Source organism: Strigops habroptila, chromosome 5, assembly GCF_004027225.2.
Source record: "Strigops habroptila isolate Jane chromosome 5, bStrHab1.2.pri, whole genome shotgun sequence".
Lineage (NCBI taxonomy): Eukaryota > Metazoa > Chordata > Aves > Psittaciformes > Psittacidae > Strigops > Strigops habroptila.
This window is the reverse complement of record NC_044281.2, coordinates 2,704,263-2,727,573: the sequence shown is the minus strand read 5'-3', so window position 1 is coordinate 2,727,573 and position 23,311 is coordinate 2,704,263. Positions and strand designations below refer to the sequence as shown.

Sequence of the window (23,311 nt, the reverse complement as noted above, 5' to 3'; positions counted from 1 at the left end):
CTCAGCCCCCAGCAGCAGATGTGTCAGGCTGTCCTATGTTGTGAGGTGGCCCCAGGCCATCAAGGCTTAACAATCCCCATGTACGTTCTACATGTTTGGAGACATTTTGTGGTATGGCAGCCTCATAAAATCTGTTAAATACCTTAACTGATACATTTTATTTCTTGATATCATTCAAAAAGCCTAGCTACAGTTTAATTTAAGTCATCTTGTACTTTTTCCTTTCTATGTCACCTTCCATTGTTGGCAAAAATCTTTACTTGTGTTTTCAAGCTGCTTTGTTCCAATAGATGAGTTTGTCTATTTGCAATTCAACTTGGGATTTTAGGCATTATTGAAGGCTATGTTGCAGAAAAAGCTGCCTTGGAAGAGGCCTTGAATCTGAAAGAGGAATCTGAACGCCACCTTATTGTGGAGCTGGAGAATATGCGTGAACGCTTCCAGGAACTAACCCAGGAGCAAGCAATCCTTGGTGAGGAGTGGGTGTTTTGTATCTCCAGTCAGGGCACACTGCAGTGTGTTTCTGTAACGTATCAGTCTTTGGTTTGATGACCTAGTGAGCAGCTCAGTCTGGTACAGAGGTTGGCAGGGAAAAAGAAAGTAAAGCAACTGGTTCTTTGCTTCTAAGATGGTAGTACTGTAAGTGAAGAGTGCTGCTGTAAGTCCTATGCTTAGTTAGAAATGCAAAGTGAGAAAATGAGAGGCGTGTATTAACTACAGGTAGTTAGTTGCAACAGATCATTAACACCTAGTTAGTAACTGAAATGCTGATTATTTGACACTACAAAGAGAAGAGTTGGAGATTCAAGGCTTTTGACTGCTTCCAAGCCTAAGGAGATAGCTTAATAATGACAGAAGAAATAAAACCATCCCAGGAGATTATTTGATGTATGAAAAAATTGTGGTGATGATGTGTACTTAGTTTCACACGTAAGCTTTTCCTCTGCTCCCCAGCCTTGTCCTGTCAAGGTATCAGTAAGAGTGACTGTGGGAAGATTTTAATGATCAAGCTCAAAATGTGCTTAGGTTTTTAAAGGAGAAAGTATATAGGTTGAAAAAGCTGGATGAGATATTGTTGTTGGATAGGGGGAGGCAAGTATTTGAACTTTAAACTTAGACTTTAAGCTCATCCTTAAACCACCTTTAAGCCACCCTTAAACAAAGGGCGGCTCACTGCAAGCCATAGCCAGACACTGAAATACCAAATCAAACTCATATAAGTAGGTGTAAATAAGCAATCTACATAATTCCTTCTTTCACTTCATGACTCCCTCAGCCCCACAGAGTATGTGATATGACGTGAGCTAACTACAGGAAGCTTGTGTAGGAAAGTGGGGTAGGATAGGGGGCAACTTTTCAGCATACATGTATGGAGTCTAATAACACTTCATGAGTGTAAGTTGGTGCTGTGATAATTCACACTGCAAATGAAGGAGCATACATTTGAACAATGACAGCAGTGATTTAATAAACCCCCTGAAGAATCTCAGTGTAACATAGCAGGCTTACATGCAAGATGTTTTTCTGATTCACAGAAGATTCAGAGATGTTATGTGGCTTGCACTGTGCAGGAACTCAAGACTAGGTTATGCTGGTTCTTAATGATGAATCCCTGAACCATTTGAATAGCATTATATAGTTTTGACTTCTTGAATTTGAAGCCTTAATGTCATTCTAGTAGTGCTATAAGTAAATTCCTCTGTATCACCTTCCACCAGATGTTTTATCATTTGGGATCACCGCCTAATGCCAACGTTACGCTACCCTCGGCTATGTCACCAAAATGCCACCTTCAGTTATGTTGCATAGGTCTTTAGGGCCTGAGCAAACTACAGAACAGGTAGTTGTACATGCTGCATATTTAGGGCAGAAATAAAGACAGCCAGAAACAGTTTCTAGTTACTTTCTCCATTTTGGGTAGCAGAGGAATGTAAAGACTCTAGGTTTCAGGACACAGAACTGAATTCTGTAGAAGGGGTGTGTTTGACCGGACACAGTCTATATGTTGCAGTTAATCTGTCCACTTCTCAGGAGCCTCTGTGTAGACTCCTGCCTGACTTTCAGTCCTACTGTATCACTCCTCTGCAACTCTTGTCTGCCTCTTGCCTCTCCCCCACCTCATCTTCTCTTCTTCTCTTAACTTTGCTGCTTTTCACCTACTCTTCTGACTCTTGACTCTATCATTGTCCTGCTCTCATGGGCAACCATCCTTCTGTGTTCTTCCTTTTGGCTTTGCATTTGACCTTTCAAATGCAGTGCAATCAAAATGCTCATGTTGTACATAGAATCATAGAATGGTTTGGGTTGGAAGGAACCTTTAAAGGTAGTCTAGTCCAACCCACCTATGATGAGCAGGGACATATTCAACTAGAAGAGAGTAGAATATTTTTAGTTGGAAGGGACCTACAACAGTCATCTTGACAACTTTTGGTCATCCCTGAAGTGAAAGCATGTTTTTAAAGACATGTCCAAATGCCTCTTAAACACTGACAGGCTGGGACATCAACCACCTCTCTAGAAAGGCTGTTCCAGGTTTGAATGCCCTCTCAGTAAAGAAATGCTTCCTACTGTCCAGTCTAAAGCTCCCCTGGCACAGCTTTAAACTGTTCCCACACATCCTATCACTGGATAACAGGCAGAAGAAACCAGCACGTCCCTTTCCACGTCCCCTCCTCAGGAAGCTGCAGAGGGCAGTGAAGTCACCCCTCAGCTTCCTTATCTCCAAACCAGACAAAGCCAGAGTGCTCAGCTGCTCCTCAAAGGACATTCCTGCCAACCTTGTCACCAGCAACTAGACCAGGTTGCTCAAAGCTCCATCCAACCTGACCTTGAATGTTTCCAGGGACGAGGCATCTACCACTTCTCTGGGCAACCTGTGCCAGCGTTTAACCACCCTCAGTGTAAACAATTTCTTCCTTATATCTAGTCTGAATCTTCCCTCTTTAGTTTAAGCCCATCACCCCTCGTCCTATCGCTACAGGCCCTATTGAAAAGTAGCGTATGTATGTTAGTATTAAAAGTTGTGTCCATCTCTGATCTCTCATGTGGCATCTTAATAATGTCTTACTATTACCTTAAGGGAAAATGGAATAGTGGAAAATAGTCTTGTGCAGATTGCTCTGGCTTACAGACCCTACCCTCATTTGTCCCAGTAAGCAGAGGAAGAGGTTGAGAAAGCTCTCTTCCTCAAGGGAAAGGCAGTCGAACAGAAACATTCAGGGGCTGTAACTGAAGCTGAATGCATGTTGTGCTTGCTTTACAACATTGGTTATGGCATCGAGCAATACATCCCACTGGAAATGCCAAATCATTCCATGATACTGTTGAACATAAGTACATCTGTGTGTCATGGAAATGTATGACAAATTAGAGTCTGTAAGTCTGTGTCAGTGAGTCCTGGACATTCAAAGCTGGACTGAATCCTGCTTTGAATCCCCTGGAAGGAACTAAAAAGCCAAGAATGTTGCAACCAACTTGCATGGTTTTAGTGAAAACATATTTCTATAGTAGCTCTAGTCTAATTACAGACATGGATCAACGTATGTCATCAGGAGCTTTGTGTCATAATAAAGGTGAAGTGCATTTTTGCTGAATAAGAGGTAGGAGCTATCTGTATTGCATAAGAATTTTGTAGTGAGTTAGAAGCTGAAATGGATCACAGTGTCCTGTTTTTGTCTTGTACATGTCTGTCTGTTTTGATTTCTAGGAACACCTATTGCTAATGTAGCACAAAAAGAAGGTTCAGGTTTGTAATGATGAGTGTGGGTTTTTCCTAGTTTGGGTTGCTGTAACACCGGAGTGAATGAATTGCTAGTTTTGACTTTAACAAAGAGGAACAGTACTTCATAAATAGGCCCAACAAATTACTGAGATTATGAATATCTTGGGAAAAAAAAAAGTTATGACTTCCGTGATGCATCAGAATATAACTAAAACTAAGAATATTCAGCTGACCAGTACTTAAAGGGGAAAGAAAGGTTTTGCTGCCATTAGGCTTCAAGTGCCTTGTACTATTATCTTCATGTTTACCAGCTTCATTTTTCTTTTGAGGGGATGGAGTGGGTTGTAAGCTTGCTGGGAGCTTATAATGCTACATAGTGAGCTGTTAGAATCATGGGGGGGGGGGGGGGGGGGGGGGAGAAAAATATTTGAGGTGATGTAAAATACCGATCTCAAAAAGATAGTGAGAACTGAAGGAAGTCTAAGGGAGACTAGAGAAACGGAATTGAATGGAGAGGTAGATCAAGAAAAAAGGAGAGGAGAGTGGGAAGGAAGGCTGCTTAGGTGAAACCAAAAACAAGCAAGAAGGATCATAGACTGGTTTGGGTTGGAAAGGGCCTTAAAGCTCATCCAGTTCCAACCCCCTGCCATGGGCAGGGACACCTTCCACTAGAGCAGGTTGCTCCAAGCCCCTGTGTCCAACGTGGCCTTGAACACTGCCAGGGATGGGGCAGCCACAGCTTCTCTGGGCACCCTGTGCCAGCGCCTCAGCACCCTCCCAGGGAAGAACTTCTTCCTTGTATCTAACCTGGACTTCCCATTTCACCCCTTGTCCTGTCCCTACAGTCCCTGATGAAGAGTCCCTCTCCAGCATCCTTGTAGCCCCCTTCCAGATGTGTAAAGTTTTACACTGATGTCAGAGGTCTGATGCTAAAGTAAAACTTGCCTCTTTCAATTTGGCACCTACATTGTTTAATATCTTTTTTCCTCCCTCCTAATCTTACATGTGCATACTGAACTCCTGAGTAGCAAACATTTAGATCTGATAAGTTCATTGCTGTCATGATTATGTTTTGTGGTCTACTCAAAATATAAGAATCTTATGATGTTTCTTGATCAATTTTATTCATACACACACATATATATATTCTTAGATGTGTTCTCTCGTTTCTGGACTTTTCCCCCAAAGGATGTGAGCTGGGTAAAGCAAGTCCCTTAGGTGAATAAAAAATGGTGATCTAGATAAATTCCCATTAGAGTTAAAAAGCTGCATTGGGCTCTTACCCACTACTGTATCTTTATTCCTTCAGTCCCATTCAAATCTCCCTCAAACACCATTTTTATTTAACTTAGTTTTGGTAAGAACCTCATTGTCCTGAAATGTGCTCCTGTGCACTCAGTGAGAGGGAACATCTAACCTAGCGGGTCAGAGTGTAGTTCTCCCACCCCAGCCATCGATAGTACTCTTCCTCTGATTTGGAATTGTTTATAGAATGTGGAAAATATGATGCAAATCATCTTGTTTGGAGTCGATTGACATGTCCTATGCCTTGAAAAGTTGACACCTCCTCCCTTTTTTGATGTGTAGTACTAATGTGGATAGAATGGCCTTGCTAATCAAATGCGCTTTGGCTGGAGCTTGGCATTTGCTGATGGTGATCTTGGGAGTGGGGGGGAGTGTGCCGGGGCATTACCAAAGTGGCATTGCATGATCTGAATTAGCATTCGTAAAATAGCAGGTTTGTCCATTCAAAGAAACAAATCTGTGATCTGATGATTCATGTGGCTTGAAATTATATTGATGCACTTGGGGAACATGTGCTTAAAAAAAGCCCAAACAGATTACACTTACTGAGATTGCAAACTGTGATACCTGCTTTCTACATAACGTTTCAATTCCACATAAAATCTGTTAGCTGATGACTTTTGTTCCATTAAGTTGCATTTCTGTCTGAGGAAGTGGTTGTGACTGTTGAGTTCAGTTTTCTCCAATCAGCATTTTTTTCATCAGAAAGCAGTAGTGTTCCTTTTGAAGCTAAAAAGCCATCAACTCATTAACGACCATGGTTTTCAGGATATAGAAGGAAAAATCCTTGTGCTTGTTTTCACAGAAGTGTCAGTTCGTATGTGCCTTTCCTGTGGGTGCACATATGTCGTCATAAAATCACAGAACCATGGAATGGTTTGTGTTGGAAGGGATCTTAAAGCTCATCCAGTTCCAACCCCCTGCCACGGGCAGGGACACCTTCCACTAGAGCAGGTTGCTCCAAGCCCCTGTGTCCAACCTGGCCTTGAACACTGCCAGGGATGGGGCAGCCACAGCTTCTCTGGGCACCCTGTGCCAGCGCCTCAGCACCCTCAAAGGGAAGAGCTTCTGCCTCAGAGCTCACCTCAATCTCCCCTCTGGCAGGTTCAAGCCATTCCCCTTGTCCTGTCCCTCCAGGCCCTTGTCCAAAGCCCCTCTCCAGGTTACCTGTAGCCCCTTTAGGCACTGGAGCTGCTCTAAGGTCTCCCCTTCAGGAGCCTTCTCTTCTCCAGGCTGCCCCAGCCCAGCTCTCTCAGCCTGGCTCCAGAGCAGAGCTGCTCCAGCCCTCGCAGCAGCTCCGGCGCCTCCTCTGGCCTCGCTCCAACAGCTCCACATCCCTCTTGTGTTGGGGGCCCCAGAGCTATTAGTCTATATTTGGACTATATTAAATATATTTAGTGTATATTTATATATAAAATAATAAACATTTATTCTATATTTTTGTCCCGAAACAGAATCAACTTGACTTGTTTCTCTTTGTCCAGCCTCTTTAAGTTCCAGAGACAGTCTTCCCAGTCCCTATGCATTCTGTTCTGTTATCCTTACTCTGTTGACATGTTCCCCAGTGTTTAATGAAAATGCTATTGCATCATTCTAAGCTTGTGATGCTTCTCCTCTTAAGCATGCACGTTGAAATGTTCATGTTTATTGGCTTATTTTAAAGTGTCTATAGATTTCATTAAGTACCTGTGGATAGTGAAGCACTAGAAAAGATGTTGTGAGGAGTCTGTGGAATAACTTTGGGTTTTGAAGGTTTGGAACAACAGTTTAAATTGATACTCGATCAGAAATTATGTGGATTGAGTTGATCGTGATTGGAAAAGGGAATTGTCCCATTTTGGGAACTGGGCTGGATGGCCTTATTGGAATCATAGACTTATCTTGCTCTCTGTGGCTGAAAACATTTAATAAGAATAATGGAACACTTGAAAGTAAAGTAAAGAGCTCTTGCAGGACCCTGCTTTAAATACTGAATAGCCAAACTTCTATTTTCATGTTCACATTACTTAGCTATATGCACATTAAAATAGTTTTGTTCTAAGTGTATTCACAACAGAGTCTCAGTTTGGGTCTCCTAAACAGTGGATTCAGTGCATCCAGCTGATTGAAAATGCAGTTTGTAGGTATAAATTAGTTATTAAGAACTTTAATAATCTTGAGCTATGTATGTTTTCAAATCTGTGCTATTTCTTTTGCAGTCTGTGTAGGGCAAATATGTGCTATCTTTTTCTCAGGAGTTTCTTCCCTTTGTAACCTTAGCACTGGGATGAGTTTCTGTAAGTGTGACTTTTCTTGGGGTTTTAACCCCCACTCAGGTTCAGAGAACAAGATTAACTTTGTTTTCTCATAGCAGCTAGCTTCAGGGTAGGGCTGGATGTCAGAGACCACTGAGAAGATGGACTGGGTGTAGACAGCAGCAGCAGTATCCAGCATTGCATGGAGCAGAGGAGTAATTGAGAGGCTGACCTGTGTCTGTTTTTTGGAGGCTTAAGGAGGATCTCAGCACAGCAGTTTGGAGGAATTGAGAGTTCTTTATTGGATCGTTTGATCAGGAAGAGATATGACGTAGGATGGGATAAAAGGAGTGGTGAGGATTTAGGATAGAACAGTGAAGGATGGGGCAGTTGGAAGGATGGATATGAGAGACTAGGTGGCTGACAGGGGGGTGTGGAGCTTAAACTTAGGGATGGAGCACATCTGGAATGGAATGAATCTGGAGGATTGAGGCACTGATTTGGAAAGAGCCTCTGGGGCAGGAAGAGTGTGGAACTGGGTTGAGAGGGCCTATAGAAGGAATACAAAGGACTCCTGGTCAGGTGAGATGGGAACTGTGAGGTCTCCAGGGGTGAAGGTGAAAGTTTTCTATGTGCCCAGAATATCTCCAGCTGGGGTTCACTGTCGGATTGAGAACAGATGCCCATGTGCTCCTTCACCACACCATACGGTAGTCTTATTGGAGATGCCTTTCAGAGACACAGTGGGCAGTCAAGTATCAGACTTCCTTTTACATCTCTTACATCTCAGGAGATTTTTCCTTTGGTTTTGATGCTGAATTTAACCTCATCATCAACTCATTTTGATTTTTGTACCCTGCACTGATAACTGTGTTATTTTTGTGTCCCTATTCAGGTCTACTGAAGGAAGTAGAATTTTTAGCAAAGGAGAAATTAGATCTTCAGTGTCAGGCAGAAAAGGACCATTCCAACTTACGCTCTCAAATGAAAGTGTTGGAGGTGGAACTGGAAGAACAGCTGCATAGTAATCAAGACCTTGCTACCCAGTTATTGGAGGTTGCTGAATTAAAACAGCAAATTCAAGTGCTTGAAAAACAGCTTAAAAACCAGCGGCAATTCATGGATGTAAGCAAGCTTGGTACCACCCTTCCATGGCTTTGGAGGTGATAAATACTCCTTCTAGTTTGTGGCTGAGACTGGGAAGATTGTCCCTAAAATGGGATACTTTCCATTTTGTTTCAAATTAAGACCTTGGTATTCTAGTCATGTGAAGGCAGTTTTTCAATTGCCTTTCTGTAGTATTACAGGATAATTTTTTCCTTTTTATGAATTGCTAATTGTAATTTGTATGTACATCAGAGGCAAAAATTTTGTTGTCCTTTTGATTTCTTTTCCTGTAACTTGAGCTATACTTTCAGGACTGCTAAAAGGTGTTAATTTTGAAGTGAGCAGTTTCTTCACCACAAAAACAACCCCCACGTTTTTCTTGTACTCTATATTTTGATGAGATGCAAAGTTTCTATAAAAAGCTTTTCATTCTCTCTGGCTGGGTTTACAGGAACAAGCTATAGAAAGGGAACACGAACGTGATGATTTTCAGCAGGAAATTCAGAAACTGGAAGAACGGTTAAAACTTACAGCAAAATTGCAGACTTCAGGAAAACCCAGGGAGTACAGGGTGAGTAAAATCACACTCAGTGGCCAAATGAGCTTGTTCACTAATCATTAAACACCAAAACCTGTGTTGTCTTTGGGTACCAGCTCTTGAGAGACATCTTTTGTCTGTTGTCACCCAGAGAGCAGTTTTCCCCTCAGCTGACTGGGCTACATTTATGCAGTGAGAGTATACTTACATTACTTCTTCTGGAGATGGAAAGAAATGTTGTATATACATCACGGTAAACTTTCACAGCCTGTAAGTGTGGTTTAAATTAAATGAGGAGACCACAATACAGACATTTGACAGAGCACACATGAAGGATGACTTCTGGGTTCTAAATGTGTTTAGTTTTTCCACCTATGAGAGTTGTAAAAAGAGATGCTCTTTGTCTGTATGTCTTGTCCTATTTCAGTTTATAAATGAGTAATTTTTTTCATGTGTTTGTGTTTGATTTCAAAGATTAACTTTTGTTTTTTTGTTTGTTGTTTTGGGTTTTTTTTTCACATAAATGAACGTTATACAGAACGATGAATTGATTCTACAGGTATGGAAAACAGCATGAACATCTCTAACTTTTCTTTCCTTTTTCTTTCAGTCCCCTCTGTTAATTAGATCTGCTTTGGCTTTTTTTCCCCTGTTCTTGATATGTCAAGCCTTTAGTTTGCCTTGGAGATAAAGATACACATTTTAGGGTGGCAGAATTCTTGCAGGGAGTGAGGAACTGCTTTCAGTTTAATTTCCTGTACCTAAGTGCTTCGTTCTCCTGTCTTACTGCTCACATGTATTATAGGCAGTTACTTACTGTAAAAGAGCTTTTTGGCATAAAAGAAGTTGAGGTTTAGAGTATGAAACAAGGATAATGGAATTTCAATGATACACTGTTTCTTAGTCTTCAGCACTTGTTTATGGCCCTGCTCTTAACAAAACTTCAGTGTGTATACTACTTAATTTCATTTTCAGCTATTCATTTATGTGCGGTTTATGAAACTCTGCACCTTGGTGTTAGAAAAGCAATACTTTTAGTATTCTCATCTAGTCTGTGATGCTCTCCATCCTTATTAATTTGACTAAATTAACTCTGTTCTTCTGTATTTTGCTAGAGGGTGTTTTTCTTCTGTAGTAATACCTGTAAAATACTTGGAAGATGTGATGTTCTGTGTTAATACAAAGAATTTTTACTTTATTATATTTGAAGTGGAGTTTGCAGAAATTCACACTTAGTGATGAACAAAGCACTTAGTTTGTAAAATCTTATCTTCCTTGCTCATTAATATTGACCAAAGTATTTTTCCTTTAGGTTTCCCATTGCTTTCCTATCTGAGCTTGCTTTCAATGTGCTTGATGACTTTATCACTTCCAATGTAGTCTCTCACACATTGTTCTCTCCTGCGTCTGTTACCCAAGCTCCTAGCCTTGCCTTCACGTTGATTACTGGGATGAATGAGTGACCATTTTCCTGAAGCTCTGTGCATGATTAGATCTCAAAATTGATATCCTCTTCATACTTAAGTGATTTGGGGTGAAAAAAAAGACCTGTTCTGCATTGACTACTGTGAATCTTTCTGATTTGCAGGCATTGAGTATGTTACGGTGCATATTTAGCTTTCAATTCTTGGTATTTTCCTTTAAACTGGAATTCCATGAAGTAATGAAAGAGGGGTCTCAGGTTACAGAAATGCATCTAATGCTATTAGTAATAATTCATGTAATCTTGGGGTTTTTTAGTCTTAAACAAACAAAACCCACTTCCACACCACATGGCCCCTTTTGGTAATGACTGGGCCTTGAGTACTTTGCAAGAATACTACCAATATTAAGAGTACTCAAATGTATATTTAAGAGCTGCTGGATTTGGAAAACAAGAGTTCAGAAAGTTACTTTTTCATCCTTTCTGTCCACATCTAGTTTTACTTTCATCTGGAATTTTACCACTACTTTAGTCCGTAGTAGAACTCTACCTACTCTGTCATGAAATTACTCTTGCTTCCAACTGGAAGTTTCTTATATTGCCTGAATATCTGTATAATGTGATTTCTGTATAGGTAGAATCTTTGCAAGCAGAAATAAAAGAGAAGATGGATGATTACAATAAGCTGTTACTAGAAAAGGAGCAAAAACACCAAGAAATTACAGCTCGTGATAAAGAGATAGAAAAACTGGTGGCACAGATCGGAGAACTGAAGCACAGCAGTACTGAAGTCTCAAAGACCGTACACTGCTTGGAACAGCAACTGCACAAAATGAAGAAAGTGGAAACTGAATTAAAACAAGTAATTTTAAAATGCTTATTTAGATGGGAGTGGCGGTATGGAGACAGTGTCTTCATGGGGGATATCAGTGTGTTACAGTGTTGTTTGACACTATCCCTGGCACCTAGTGGTGAGTTAAACTGTTGTGTCAATGGGAGGTATCACAGCCACAGTTTTAATCAAGCTTTGGTTTTAGTATATTATATAGATATTTAATATATTATATAGAACTATAAGCCTACTTACTATAGAGGCTGCTTTCTGATAGTTGTCATGTTTGCGTAGATCAGAGTAGCTCTTCTGCTTCTCTGGCAGTTCCCAAGAAGATAGTGTTACTGAATATGAAACATTGTGGGTCTTCAATAAGTAACTGTGTTTAAAATCCTATTTTAATTGGTAGTTCTTCTTGCTATGTGTCTTTGGAGCCAGATCTGTTTGCCATACTCTACATTTTGTGCTGTTTTACTACTGCAGATTTAATCGCACCTTAGAGTTAAGAATAACATTTCATTTAGCAGAAGTATTTGTCTTTTACCAAACATCTAAGTAACCTTTTCTACCTTAAACTGTTTCGGTTTCCTCCCAGCAGTTTTCCTGGGTTGAGTACTGCTGGTGTGTCTGTCAAGTCTGAAGATTTAAGATTGGCATGATCCAAACTAAATTGATTAGTTTAATTGCTAATTCTGTAAATACTTGCTTCCATTATTTTAATTTTTAAAATATTGAACAATTATTTATTTCATGCTTTAGCTTCAGCTAATGTCAAACTAGTCACTTGTAGCTTATTAGGTACTATTATTCCCATCTACTTAGCACTTGTGAGATTGCATCCAGAGAAGTGCCTGGTTTTATACTCCCATGTGCATGAAGGACATTGGCATACTAGAGCAAGTCTAGCAAAGGAACATCAAACTGGTCAGGGGGCTTAAGGAGATGAGTTTTGAGGGGACGCTGGAAGAACAGGGTTTGTTTAGCTTTGTAGAGATCTTATTGTTGGCTACAACCACATAATATGAGGTTATAAAGAAGGAGGCAGACTTGGAGGTGTATAGTGTAAGGATAAAACGATATAAGCATAAGCTGCAACAGAGGGAATTCCAATTAAATGGGAAACAGTCATAGCAAGGGCAGCCAGATTTGGAAAAAGGGGCTCATTGTGGCAGTGCTATCTCTGTGGCTTGGAGATGTTCAGAATTCAGCTGGCCAAGGCCCTGAGCAAAGCCGAGTTGGTTCTGCTTTGAGTCAGAGGTTGGACCAGAGAGCTCTAGAGACCCTTCCCATCTTGAGCCATCCTGTGATTTTATCCAAGCATGCAAGAGCCATGCCCATTAGCTTTAGGTCTGGCTTGCCTTGAAGTGGATGGAAACTGTGATACTGCTGTTAGCAAGTTGCTCTTGTCTCTAAAATCTTAGCTTTCTGTTGACCATGCGAATTCAAATATTCTTTTAGCTGTTTGAATGTCCAACTAAATTAGTCTTTCTTAAAAATCCTAAATAAGCCAAATTCAGACTCTTGGTTTTGTTTTTTCCTTTTCCCAATAAGCTAATTAATCAGCTTTAAACAAGGTTGTACCATTCTATTTGCCAATTGTAGACATTGTAATAGCTTGTCTTAAAGCAATTTTGTGCACTAAATAAGTGCCAATGGAGCTCTAAGAATGATTGTATGTCACAGCATTTTCATGTAAAAGTAGACTCAATGAGTATGGCATGTCCCCCAAATTCCAGCATATGAAAATGTATGTATTGCAGCTACTGGAGACTGCTGCCAATAAGAAATAGGTCTGGAAAGAGTAATTTTGAATATGGAATGGTATCTTTGTGAAGAATACTGACTAAACTCACAGCTAGCAGATCCCTTTGTCCTGCTCTTTTGTGCGTGGAGCAGGTCTTTGTCTTTTTCTTCTCCAATTCCTTTCAGTTGTTTAGATTGATATGTTCATAGAATCCAAGCCTGGTTTGGGTTGGAAAAGACCTTAAGCTCCTCCAGTTCCAACCCCCTGCCACGGGCAGGGACACCTTCCACTAGAGCAGGTTGCTCCAAGCCCCTGTGTCCAACCTGGCCTTGAACACTGCCAGGGATGGGGCAGCCACAGCTTCTCTGGGAAAAGTCTGTGCCAGCGCCTCAGCACCCTCACAGGGAAGAACTTCTGCCTTATATCCAACCTGAACTTTCCCTGTTTAAGTTTGAACCAATCACCCCTTTGTCCTATCACTACAGTCCCTGATGAAGAGTCTCTCTCCAGCATCCTTGTAGCCCCCTTCAGATACTGGAAGACTGCTATGAGGCTTCTACGCAGCTTCTCTTCGCCACTTCTAGTTAGGGTTGTGCTGGGAGAATTGCTCATCCTTTTGCTTGAGGTCTTGAAAGTAGGGTTCATTGAAGGAGTCTGCTGTCCTATGAATTTTGGTATCGGTGGAAGAAGATGCCATGTTTTGACTACATCTCTTTGGGCATCCAGAGGAATGTTTTACAGTGAGCGTACATAAAGCTCTGACTTTAGCTTGGATTGCCGCTTGTTTTTATGGGATTATCGCAGAAACCTCAGAACTTAGCAGCTGGGGAATGGCAGGAGAATCTTAATTCTTGTGTCCAGAGCTATGGCACACTTGCAGTTTTGCTGTTCAGTAAATACGGGAAAATCTGAGGTAAGGCAGCCCAGTTCTTCAGGAATATGGATCGGCACATGGTCACTGGAGGGGTTTTGTGGGTGATCAAGATGGCGTGGGTAATGTCTTATTTTTACTTGATATAAAACCAAGGAAGGCTCTGTTGTTGCTATGTGGGTTCTTTCATGTATGGCAGCAGGATGCCCGAGGGGCTGGCTAATACCATGTGTTTCATGTGAGTGAGCCAAAAACATTCAGTTGTTTTAAATTCCTGTTTCTTTATAGGCCATTGGGATTATGTACTACTTGTACTGGGGCTTGTCAGGGATGATGAAGTATTTTGGCAGGGTTATTCTGTTAGGTGGGTATGTATATTGACAACAATTAATTCTAGCATACAATAAAAAATGTATTTTGCAGGATAAAGAGGCATTGCAACAGCAACAGTACAATAACCTGATTCAGATCTCTGCCCTCCAGTCCAAATTGGATGAAGCGAGGCACAGGGTGCCAGCAGACAGCAGTGCCGCTCCAGTGCTGAAGGAGCAGTTAGAAGCAGAGCAAGAAGCACTTCAGTCAAAAGAGAGAGAAGTAAGAGTTTGTGCAAACTTGTAGCTGGATATTTAAGCAATTCAAAAACCCAATGACTGATGTTGTAGTCGATGTGCCTCTTATCCAGTATTCTCCATGCTTTGTCCTGAACTAACGTTCCTTTTTCTTGCTTCGTTCCATTTTGTCATCCCCCTGTCCATCAGTTTCAACTTTGAGACTGATTGATCAATATTTGTTGTAAACTGATTTTCCTTTCCTTCCAAAGTTGAGGTGGAGCAGAAGGTAGATACATTTGGGTTGACTTTGAGAGTGAGTGATAATTCCTTTAAGAACAGAAGGGACAAGTGCCCATAATGGTGTCATCTGATCTCCTCTGTATTGCGAGCCCGAAAAAGCTAGCGATGAGTTCTTGTGCTAAGCTGAAACACAATGTAACTGGTCACATTATTCAGAATTTCTATTGGATTTACATGCACAGATACATACACCCACCACTGAGTGCTTATGTGATATTTCATCATTATTACTGTATCTGTAATACGCTCGGTGTGTGTACAGTCCAGTTTAGGATGTGCAAAGAATTAAAACATGGCTCATCCTCTAGTTACTTGTATACCATTGTTTCAAGAGCAGTAAGGTAATAAGAACTAATTTCTTGTCAATGTAAGTTCCATGTCTCTTATGAAGTCTGACTTCAGGAGCCACTAAGCCTTTTCCATTCTCAAAGGAATGGAGTTCTTACCCATGAAGGCAAGAGATGATAAAAAAAACCTGTGGGTGGCAAGATCACAGTGTTTCCAAATAGCTCTCAAGCTTTCGAACAGCTACAAGGAGTGAAATGTGTGGTTACCGACTCCTTTTACAGGCCAAAGGAATCAATGCTCAGAACTGTTTTGATTGCTGTGTTACTGGGATTAGCACTACAGGGCTAATTTCTATCTTCTAGGAGGAGGAGAATGGTGATTATGTTAACTGCTTATGATTACATTAGACATCAAATGCTAACATGTCTCCTGTTTTGTTATGTCAGCTTACATCAGTCAAGCTTTGATTGCTCAGAACAGATTCACAAATCTTTTATGAGCAGTTAGATTTTTTGAAAAGGAAATGGAAAACCACCTTTGCAGTACTTTGATTTTGCAGCTGAGGAGCTGGAACATCAGCTTCTCACTTTCTTTTTATGTCTCAAGTATTCTATTCATGCAGATTGATTAGAGAGAGTTTAAATCTTCGAATCTGCTGAAGTTACTTGTTCTCAGTAAATAAGGTGATGAATGAAGTTTTTTCTGCTTAGATCAGGACTTCATTGAAACAACTGTGCATTTTCTTCTTTCTTTCAGATTGCAAGCTTGTTAGACCAACTAGAACAGTATAAAGAGAATTTGATCAGTAAAAACGAGGAGATATTGCAGCTGAACTTGCAGTTAGAGATGCAAGAAAAGCTCAGCACTTCCAGCATCAGCCAGCTTCAGTTAGAGAATGCACACTTGAAGGTAGGTTTCCTTAGCTGTAGTGTTCATCAGCTCAAACTTCAGAGCCTGCTTTCTTGAGTGCTGTGGTCTTCATCTTGTGATGTTATAAACAGATACTTAGTTTGTTTCTCTTGTCAAAGGAATATTGCATTACTGGATATTGTAGAACACCCCCCACAATACTCTAGATTCATGCTTATGGCATTATCTTCTACAGTAATTTGATTTAATTAAAAAAACTTAGCATTTTTCTGGCCCTGACAGATTGTTACAAGTTAGAAAACTGGCTGAGTGTCAGTCTGGCAACTAGAGTGCTCATCTCTTACCTTAACAGTTGAGAAATACTGTGGTAGTAACCCAGTAGTACGAATCCAACCAAAGTAGCTGTAGTTCTGTTCTTGAGTTCTTTAACCTTGTAGTAAGGAAGAGATTGTTTAAATAAAGCCATTAGTTCTGTTCTACCATTAGGTTGGCAGAGAAAGTAAGTCCTTTCTAATGAGATTGCCATTTTTTTTTTCTGATCAGGAGGATCTAACAAAACTTCATGTGAAGCAAAATCAGGATCTGGGTATTAGTGAGTCCTCAACTTTATCATTCCCACAAGCACTACTTGAAGAAAAGAATCAAGAGATCGATCACTTGAATGAACAAATTAGGAGGCTGCAGCACGAGCTAGAGAACACTCTGGAGGATAAAGTAAAAGTACTTACTCTATGCTCATTGCTTGATTTTTGGGGGAAGAAAGAATCTTACTGTAAATGAAATCTATTCTGAGTAGCTGCCAGCTGAAGTGTGCAGTTCTTCCTGCTGTAAAATGTGTGACTTAATGCCTGTGTGACTCAGGAGGAAAATGTCATTTAAAGTCTATGTGCAGTAGTAATTCCACCTACATACAGTAATATTCAGACTTTATCCTTTTGCTCAGGTTGTGGAAGAGCAAAAATCTGAAATTGAAGAACTCAGATCACTTGTTGAGCACCTTCGCAGTGACCAGGAAAGGCTGCATAAGGACAAAGATGAAGAGGTAGAGCAACTCCATGGAGTAATTGAGAAGCTTCAAAAAGAGCTGGCACAACTCGGACCAGTATGTCATGAACTTAGTGACAACCAAGATGATCTCTATCAACTTACATTGGGAAAGCCAGTGGAAAACCTTCAGAATGAGTTGAAGGAGGGACTGTTGGACTGGCAGGGTGATATTGATCCAAACAGAAGAAACGTATTGCTACTCTGCAGAGTGAGAGAACTTCAAGAAGAGGTAGAGCTTATCTCAGCTGCTAGAGAAGCTCTGCAGCACCAACTGGAAGAGAAGGAATCACAGTTCAAACTGGAAATGGAAATTTTGGAGAAAAAATGCCAAAAATTACGGGAGTCATCAGAGCAGCATGTTGCAGAGCTGACCTCTCTGAGAACACAGTACAACACGCTTCAGGAAGAGCACAACCTTTTCCAAACCCGTTTTTCTCAGAGGGAGGCTGAAGCCAGGGTGACTTCTTCTCGCCTTCAAGAACTTGAAGAGGCTGTGAGAGAAAGGGAAGCAAATATTCTAGAGAAAAATAGGCAAATGAAGCGAATGGCAGATCAACGAGAAGCTGACACAACCGAGTTGCAACACTTAACAAAAAAGGCAGCAGAGCTTCAAACTGAGTTGGAAAAGAGAGATGCAAGTCAGGCTCAAGATGTTTATAGTCTTCAATTAGAAGTTTCCAGACTTGATTCCCAGGTGCAAGCACTGAATCAGAAAGAAGTAGCTTATCAGAGAGAAATCAGTGAGCTGCAAGGTAGCACTGCAAAACTGAAAAATCAAATCAAGGTGTATGTGAAAGAGCTTGAAGCCTTACAACTGGAAAGGGGTGAGCTGATTTCACAGTTGGAGTCGTGCAAGCCAAGAGAGCAACGTGATCAGGAGGAGACTTGCCTTCCCAAGCCTCTCTGCCAGGGAGAAAGAAAAGGTGTAGCCCTTAAAAGAGGAATGGAGGAATTGGAAGAACTGGAGGCAAATGTTGATCAGCCACTTGCTGTACTGGCTTCCCCCACTGATAAACAGGTATGTGATTTGGTTTTAATAGTATTATCTTTTTTAAAAAATAAAGCCATTTAGTTTATCCTTTTCAGTGCTGTAAGAAAGGGTGAACATGAATACTGTGACATAAAAGTGGCTGTGGTGAGTCAGTTGAAGCGTCTATTCATAGTTTCTCCAGTAGTGGCTAGAGGTAGATGCTTAGAAGAACTAAGAACAGGGCAAGCATTCATGGAAACCTAATCCAGTCAGTTTTTCTGAGCTGGGTATGGTTTGGGGCATGGATCCTAAGGTATGTTTTGGGTGTTGGCAGTGGGGGAGCTGCAGGGTGGCCTCCCTGACAAAAGGCCAGGGTTGATCCATGCTGGGCAGAGCTGGTTCCACCACAGGCCACAGCTGAGCCCATCAGCCACATGTGTGGCACTCCTGGAAAAACATATTTAAGAGATAATGGGTAAAATGCTGCACAGGCAGTGAGGAGTGAGGGGAAAGAAGTGTGAGAAGCAGCCCATTGAAGAGACCATGCTAGGGCAGATAGCTACACAGCAGGGGAGGAGGTAGAGGAGTTTGGAATGAGAGCCCCCATAGCAAGGTAGGCAGGGATGTCTCTGCAGTTTGAAGGTGGAAGTCTAGCCTTGGCCTGGTCAGTGACTATGCCTCACACTGTGGGAAAGAGGATGGAAAGGTTCTGTGCCCATTCAGATACCCAAGCCCTCAGCCTGGAAAACAGCCAGTTTTGTGCAAGGATCACATCAAGTAGGGAAGTATTCAAGGCCAGGTTGGACAGAGCATTGGGTGACATGGTCTAGTGTGAGGTGTCCCTGCCTGTGGTGGGGGGGTGGAACTGGATGATCTTAAGGTCCTTTCCAACCCAAATCAGTCTGTGAGTCTATGTTGTTGTTCTTTGCGGTGACTAGAAGTAGATGGTCAAAAGTTTCTCCCACATTGAAATGGCAGGCATAGGAATTGTCTGTAGACTTCTTAACCATTTTTTCCTAGTGCCCTGTGTCAGGAACTAAGATAGATAGATTTGTCCACTTAGTAAAGCAACAGGTTTTGATGTCTATTTGAACATAGGAAGATTGTCTACACTGCTAAGGAATACCCTTTCTTTCCTGATTGATACAAAAGTCAGCTCTGCAGAAAGACATTTGCTTATTGTACAGTTGTGGGGAGGTTTTTTTCTGCTGTTGATTATATGCTTGTTAAAAAGCCTGGTTAGCTGGCATATCAAATATACTAAAGCATCAGATAATTTTTGCATAATAATAGATACAACTATTAAATTTGAAAAGATCTTTTGAAGTTAATGCCTTTCAGTTTTTAAAATCACATTTAAATTCTGTTACACAATTCATATGTGTTATTTCATTGTAGGACAAAGATGAAGTTGTGTTTGACTCAAAGACTCACAATCTAAATCCAAAAACTCCAATCAAGCAATCACAAGAAAATATCTTGAGTCGGGAATTGGATGCTATCAACGACTCTGAAGAGGAGGCAAGATTTGAAAAAGCATTGGCCAGCAAATGTTGGAAAGTCATCAAACTCCTGATGCTCCAAAGCACAACTTGAACATAGGCAAAAACCAATTTGACAGATTTCCAGATTTCACTGCAGGTATGGCTTCATGGGGGTCACCGGAGATTATGAGAAAGCAAGACATAAGCCTGGATGTTCAACCAGTCCTGACACCCTTTTCGGAAGTGGAAAGCACAGATCTTGAGATGATGCACACCAGGTCATCCATACAGGAAGGTAATTCTGGATTGCTGGGATGTTCTAACCTGTATGAAAACAGCAGTGATGAAGCAGCAGTGGGAGTAGATAGAAAATCTCCTGCTTTCTCTGAAAGTACCTACTCTGTTGATGATGACCAAGATATGGAGAAGAAGATTTTGGTAAGTGATATCTCATATCTGATTTAATTCTAATTAAACAAGACTGCTCAGCTCAGTCTCCTTCAGATCCCTGTTGGTCCATTGGCTCCAAGTAGCAGAGCCTTGTACAGCAAGAGGGGTGCGTAAGGTTCTGGCCTGTATTAAAACACTGTTTACCACTGCTTCTGATACTCCTAATCCTAAAATAGAGCAATAAGCTGTTTACAGCTGGCTTTGCGTCGTGTGTGTCTGCACACTGCTGATGTGGTGTCAGTAAAAATCTGGGTATTATTCTCATGTTCTCAAAAGACTTTTCAGATCCTGGTACTTTTGCAGTGGCACAAGCAGGAAGTGAATGATAAATTGGTGATAATACTTCATGTGCAAGTAATTGAGCTAAAACATGTAAAAGTGTTTTGCTTCCACAGTACTCAATTGACTTTCTAAAAGTTCTTCACTCACAAATACCTGTCATTGAGTGTTAGTAGAGACTGAGTCAAATTGAAGAATAGAGGTTTTTTCTTTTTAGTGGCAATATTTGGTATATTGTGTCTGTATCATCTCACAGGAAGATAAAGTCTGTACTTCAGAAAATGAATCTTCAGTTGTATATTGTTGTGCCTTGCTTTTGAAGGGCAATTAATGATAAATACATGTCTCTTTCTTAATAGACTATTGAAAGGGAGGAAAAAATGTGATGGAATGCCTTCCAGTGTTACATTCACCATGGGATTTGCCATCTCTAACACTAGAGATGTGAGCATTTGCTAAACTCTGCACTAATAACAAAGTTGTTATAAAATGCAGAAAACTCTACAGCTAGATTCCAGAAACTGAACTCATATGAAAAATTTCTTTCCAAGCAGATGAGAGAAGCTGATAATCTAACTTTAACCCCTTCGGATTTACAAGATGATGTAAGATCAAGAGCATCTGCTGTAGATGAGATGAGTGATGGATATGGCAGCAGTAAGTTGAACTTTGGAGATTCCTTTCACCTTTAACTTCATTATAAAAATGTTACAACATTTCCTCTTTCTCCCATTTTGTTTTATTGTAGCTCTTTTATTTGAAGGCTATGCCTTTGTCAGGTGGATCTGTGTTTAGAGACACTTGTGTATTTGTGCTAGTGGAAGTCTGCTTATACCTTTTCAACTTTGCGTTCTGAAAAGGAAGCATGGGGTTTTAGTGAGTCCTGACTTAACTATGATACTTTCTCTGGTGCTAAAGGCAACTTACAACCTTTTTACTTGTTGTCGTTAGTTGAGATCTCACAAATAACTTCAGCTGCATTCAAACTAGCAGAAGAAATCATTGATATTTTGCAAGTGGTTATGCTGGTTTGAAGTGCTTTTCATCTTTGTAACACTGGGGGGGGGCTGTCTCTTTCTTCAGATACCAGCTCAAATTTGGCAGCTAAACTGAAGCAGGAGCTACAGACTTCAGAGCACCTAGATGCTAGGGTTCATGGCTTATCTGCAGTACCGTGGAATGTTTCCAGATTTTATGGAATCAGTGAGAGAAAAGGAAATACTTTTCACCACAGCTGAAGGTAATACATGATTAATAGAAGCAATTTAAAACTGAAACGGCAGAAATGAAAATGCTAATTACAAAAATAGTTAGCTGTGACCTTTACACTGGAAGCTGTTCTATAATGGTTTAAAATTCAAGTTGATGTTGGTTCTTGAGTAATTATTTCATCTCTCATGTGACAAAATTTCCTGACATTTGTCTTGCTTGTACTTGCTAGAATTGAAGATTTTGCTAGGACAGCACTAGTGATGTTCCAGAATGTGACAGTTCAAGGACTAATTGATCTGATTTATGGGTTTGTCTTGGAGGCTTTACAGAAAGCTGTTTCCTAAGCAAGCATAGCTAGCTGACATCATGCTCCCTGCCTATTCTTGTCATTCTGATAGATGGAGAGCTGTGGGAACACCACTACATAGGTGTGGAGCGGATCTTTCAGAGTCAAGCTTCAAGGAGCATGAAGAATATACAGAAGACTCGAGCAGTGATGGCTTACTGTAGTCACAACGAACAAGTTTTTAAGAAAGTGTATTGCCTTGGCCTCGTTTGGTTTGGTGCTGCAGCTGAACAAGCTCTCAGCCATTAGAAGAATCCCAGCTTGTGAAGGGGAGAAATTCAGTGCTCCAAATTAGCAGGCTACAGGGAGTTCTTAAATAATAAGAAACCAGAAGAAATATACTTCCTAGAAAGTGAATGCTGCCTCCTCAAATCTTCAGCAGATTCTTTCAGCTTGCTCAACAAAATGGAGGAAGATCTGTGCAATGAAGTAAGGCTGTGCAAGGGGAAGGTAAGTCTGAATTCAGACTTACACTGGCTGACACAAGTAACTCACAAGATGAAGGAGACTGGACCTTTATCTCAGCTCGAGGCAGAAGGAAGAACCTTCCTCCATCCTCTGAAGTGTCCCTTCAAAACAGGCATGTGATGCTCTGGCACTGGAGAATGAAAAGCACATTGAGTAACTGACATGATGAAGGAAAAGCCAACCATGCAAAGGTGATGCAACCACCTACTCGCATTAGAACCTGTGCTACCAGAAAAGTTTGTAAAGTATCAGTAATGAGAGATTCCTTACTGAGGGGCACTGAAGCACCAGCATTTGCTATCCAGACAGTTCCTCTAGAGATGTTTGCTGCCTACCAGGAGCTTGAATTCGTGGCATCACTGAGAGGCTGCCAAGCCTAGTGAACCCTGCAGATAACCATCTGCTCCTACTTTCCATCTAGGAACAGTAATACCATAACTGTGTGCAATAACAATACTGTAACAAGGCAATTTGGAACCATCAAAAGAGACTTTATGTCCCTCAGATGAATGTTAAAAGGATTGGGAGCACAGATGGTTTTCTCCTCTATACTCCCAGTCAGAGGAAGGGGTTCAGGATGGAGGACACAAACAGGAAAATACCTAGCTGTGTAGCTAGTGTTACCTATACTTAAGGTTTTGATTTCTATCATGGACAGGTCTGTTGGGAGCTGATGGGATTCACCTGACCAAGTAGGACAAGACTGTCTTCACCAATAAGCTGGCCAAACCTGTAAGGAGAGCTTTAAATTAGAGTTAGCAAGAGAAAGGGGTAGAGTTTTGAGCAACAGAGAAGAGCCAGGAGCAGCTGATGTATTAGGAACAACAGGGAAACAACTATGAAATGCCTCAAAGGACACTGGAACAGGTTGCCCAGAGAAGCTGTGGATGAGGCTTTAAGCAACCTGGTCTAATGAAAGATACCCCCATGTGCCAGGGGTTGGACTAGATGATCTTTAAAGGTCCCTTCTGTCCCAAATCTGTATCTGAAAAGTAGTAGTTCTCAAAAGCATAGTTTCATAGACTTTGTGGAAGAGGTGAATTTTATTTTATCTTAAGAAACAGTTTCTTCTCTGGATTGTCAATCTAATCTTTACTGGCTGTAAGATCTGAATGCAAATTCCAGTACTGGATGTTTAGTTGGAGCAATTTACTGTGCTTCTGTTGTTCATGTTTACTAAGGTTTTCATCATGTAGCTTTGGTTCTTGAAGTAATCACTCTTTTGGTTCAAGTGACAGGAAAGCAACTCAAGTTGGTTCAAAAGTTAAGTC

The 23,311-nt window shown here is 41.0% G+C and overlaps 1 protein-coding gene across 1 annotated transcript in view; it reads left to right on the top strand.

Annotated features, from left to right (window-relative positions):
- PCNT (pericentrin) overlaps positions 1-23,311 on the top strand; it is an 89,532-nt gene that overhangs the window by 44,666 nt on the left and 21,555 nt on the right. Inside the window, 14 exon segments of the mRNA XM_030486583.1 lie at positions 329-472; positions 8,156-8,385; positions 8,819-8,938; positions 10,963-11,190; positions 14,199-14,369; positions 15,671-15,823; positions 16,328-16,504; positions 16,728-17,849; positions 19,200-19,355; positions 19,358-19,723; positions 20,569-20,671; positions 21,098-21,162; positions 21,164-21,238; positions 21,240-21,254. Of these exon segments, the coding sequence (XP_030342443.1) occupies positions 329-472; positions 8,156-8,385; positions 8,819-8,938; positions 10,963-11,190; positions 14,199-14,369; positions 15,671-15,823; positions 16,328-16,504; positions 16,728-17,849; positions 19,200-19,355; positions 19,358-19,723; positions 20,569-20,671; positions 21,098-21,162; positions 21,164-21,238; positions 21,240-21,254 (3,125 nt within the window).